The 2,500-nt window shown below is 50.1% G+C and overlaps 1 protein-coding gene across 1 annotated transcript in view; it reads left to right on the top strand.

Moving 5' to 3' along the window:
- The window catches only part of acsbg2 (acyl-CoA synthetase bubblegum family member 2), an 18,894-nt gene that overhangs the window by 11,437 nt on the left and 4,957 nt on the right, over positions 1–2,500 (top strand). Inside the window, 1 exon segment of the mRNA XM_030373360.1 lies at positions 2,048–2,265. Within this exon segment, the coding sequence (XP_030229220.1) occupies positions 2,048–2,265 (218 nt within the window).

The following is a 2,500-nucleotide window of genomic DNA, read 5'->3' on the forward strand; positions in this document are numbered from 1 at the left end:
GACATGCTATTTTATGTATTCTTTAATGTAGGTATTAGTGGGCAACTAACACAGTATTCGAAGACGTTCCTGAAATTCAGCCGTGGTGCAGAGTTACAGCCACTCCGAGCCAGTCGCACATTGAGCTTCCCCCAAATGCGCTGTTTCGGTGGGCGTGTCAAGGAGGAGGGTGGGGGTGTGGCCCTGAGCAGCTTGCAGCCAGGGACGGTACCATGCGCTCTGTTTACAGTGGATGTATCGCAATGGCGAGGCGCACACAGCCTTTAGCCGTGTTCTGTAAATATTCTAGAACACACGGGAGTCCTGGAGCTCTATATCTAAATATTATCATATAGCCTACACAGATATCTATATCATATAATACATATTATCACGGCCAAAAAGCTGTGTGAGCCGATATTCCGACGTTCCTGGTTCTTCAACGTCCACATCAATGTGAATACACACACTGTAACGCAAGTGTTTCTTGTCGGTTCTTTGACGTGTCTTGTATTTCCACAACGAGACTGTCGTGGGGGTTATCTGAGCCATGGTTGAGAAGGAATTGGGGGAAAGGAACTTTGGTTTGACTCGCTGAAGTAGGCTACATGAACTGCGACATGCCGCGAGGCACCATCGCCCGGCAGCGGGCAGCCGGCAGCAGGCAGCGCGCAGTTCAGTCGACTTCAGGTTGATGTGAAAGTGGAAGAACCAGAGACGTCGCAGAACCCGTCAAAGTCGTTTGTGATTCATAATATCGTCTGGAGGCGCACACAATATTTTATATGATATAGATATCTATTTATTATATTATACTATTTAGATATAGAGCTCCAGGACTGTAACGCAAGTGTTGTACACTTCCTTGTTATTTGGATAACCGTTCTGCTGTTGGTGTGATGGCGCATAACGCGTCGGACTCTCGTCTCTGGTATTTCTACAAACGAGACTCGTATTGGGGGTTATCTCAGCCAAAGTTGAGAATGAATTGGGGGGAAGGAACTTTGGCTTTGACTCCCTCAAGAACATCAACCACGACATGGAGGAGAAAGGGATTGTTGGCGGCGAATGTCTCCCGCTTGAGCCCCGCTGAGGGACCACCGCCGGAGGCGGAGGTGCCTAAGCGCTGCCCGGCAAAGATCCCTTTCTCCTCCTTGTCGTGGTTCATGTTCTTGACTTGAGGGAGTCGAAGCCAAAGTTCTTTCCCCCCAATTCATTCTCAACCTTGGCTGAGATAACCCCCACTACGAGTCTCGTTGTAGAAATACCAGAGACGAGAGTCCGACGCGTTATGCGCCAAATAACAAGGAAGTGTACAACACTTGCGTTACAGTCCTGGAGCTCTATATCTAAATAATATCATATGATACATAGATATCTATATCATATAATATATTGTGTGCGCCTCCAGACGATATTATGAATCACAAACGACTTTGTCGGGTTCTGCGAGGTCTCTGGTTCTTCCACTTTCACATCAACCTGAGTCGACTGAACCGCGCGCTGCCTGCTGCCAGCTGCCCGCTGCCGGGCGATGGTGCCTCGCGGCATGTCGCAGTTCATGTACTTCAGCGAGTCAAACCAAAGTTCCTTTCCCCCATTCCTTCTCAAACATGGTCAGATAACCCCCACGACAGTCTCGTTGTGGGAAATACAAGACACGTCAAAGAACCGACAAGAAACACTTGCGTTACAGTGTGTGTATTCACACACACACACACACACACATGTGGCGCTCGCACGGTCGAGTCTCATTGGCGGGCCAACGTCTCTGGGCGGGCCAGGCAGAGTAAGGGGAGGAGCCGAGATTCCTCATGACGTCATGAGCACAGACATTCCAAATCAGCGCGCTTGAGCCTCCGTTTTTCAAAGGCGAGCAGAACAGCTAGTGCTCGTTTTACACCAAACGCAAGTTTTAAGCCACTGGGGGACCATAGGCAGGCTAGGGGAACTCATATTTATGTTAGAAAACCTCACAAAGTGAGATTTTCATGTCATGGGACCTTTAAACAAAATTCACATCACACCTCTCCCTGCCTCCCTCCCCCCCTCCCTGCCTCCCTCCCAGCTGTGGGAAGGAGATTGAAGGCTGCAAAACGAAGATCCACAACCCGGACTTGGAGGGCATCGGGGAGATCTGCTTCTGGGGGCGCCACCTGTTCATGGGGTACCTGAACCAGTACGAGCGCACCGAGGAGGCGCTGGACGCAGAGGGCTGGCTGCACTCGGGCGACCTGGGGAAGCACGACGACAACGACTTCCTCTTCATCACCGGGCGCATCAAAGGTAACGGAGCAGCCAATAGGAGGCGAGCTCAGGCAGTTTGATTTCCTGGAGGCGGGGTCTGTGAGTGCGTAGGAGACGCCCAGCGAACACAAACTCTATTAGATAATTAAGGATAAATGTACCCTATAACCATCCTGGACACCAGTGTTTATGGGTCAGAAGGTGGGGTTAGAAGTTAGGGTTATACGGTGGGGTTTTATGGTAGGGTTAGATGTTAGTTATATGTTAGGGTTAG

Source organism: Gadus morhua, chromosome 12, assembly GCF_902167405.1.
Source record: "Gadus morhua chromosome 12, gadMor3.0, whole genome shotgun sequence".
In the NCBI taxonomy this organism is placed as follows: Eukaryota; Metazoa; Chordata; class Actinopteri; order Gadiformes; family Gadidae; genus Gadus; species Gadus morhua.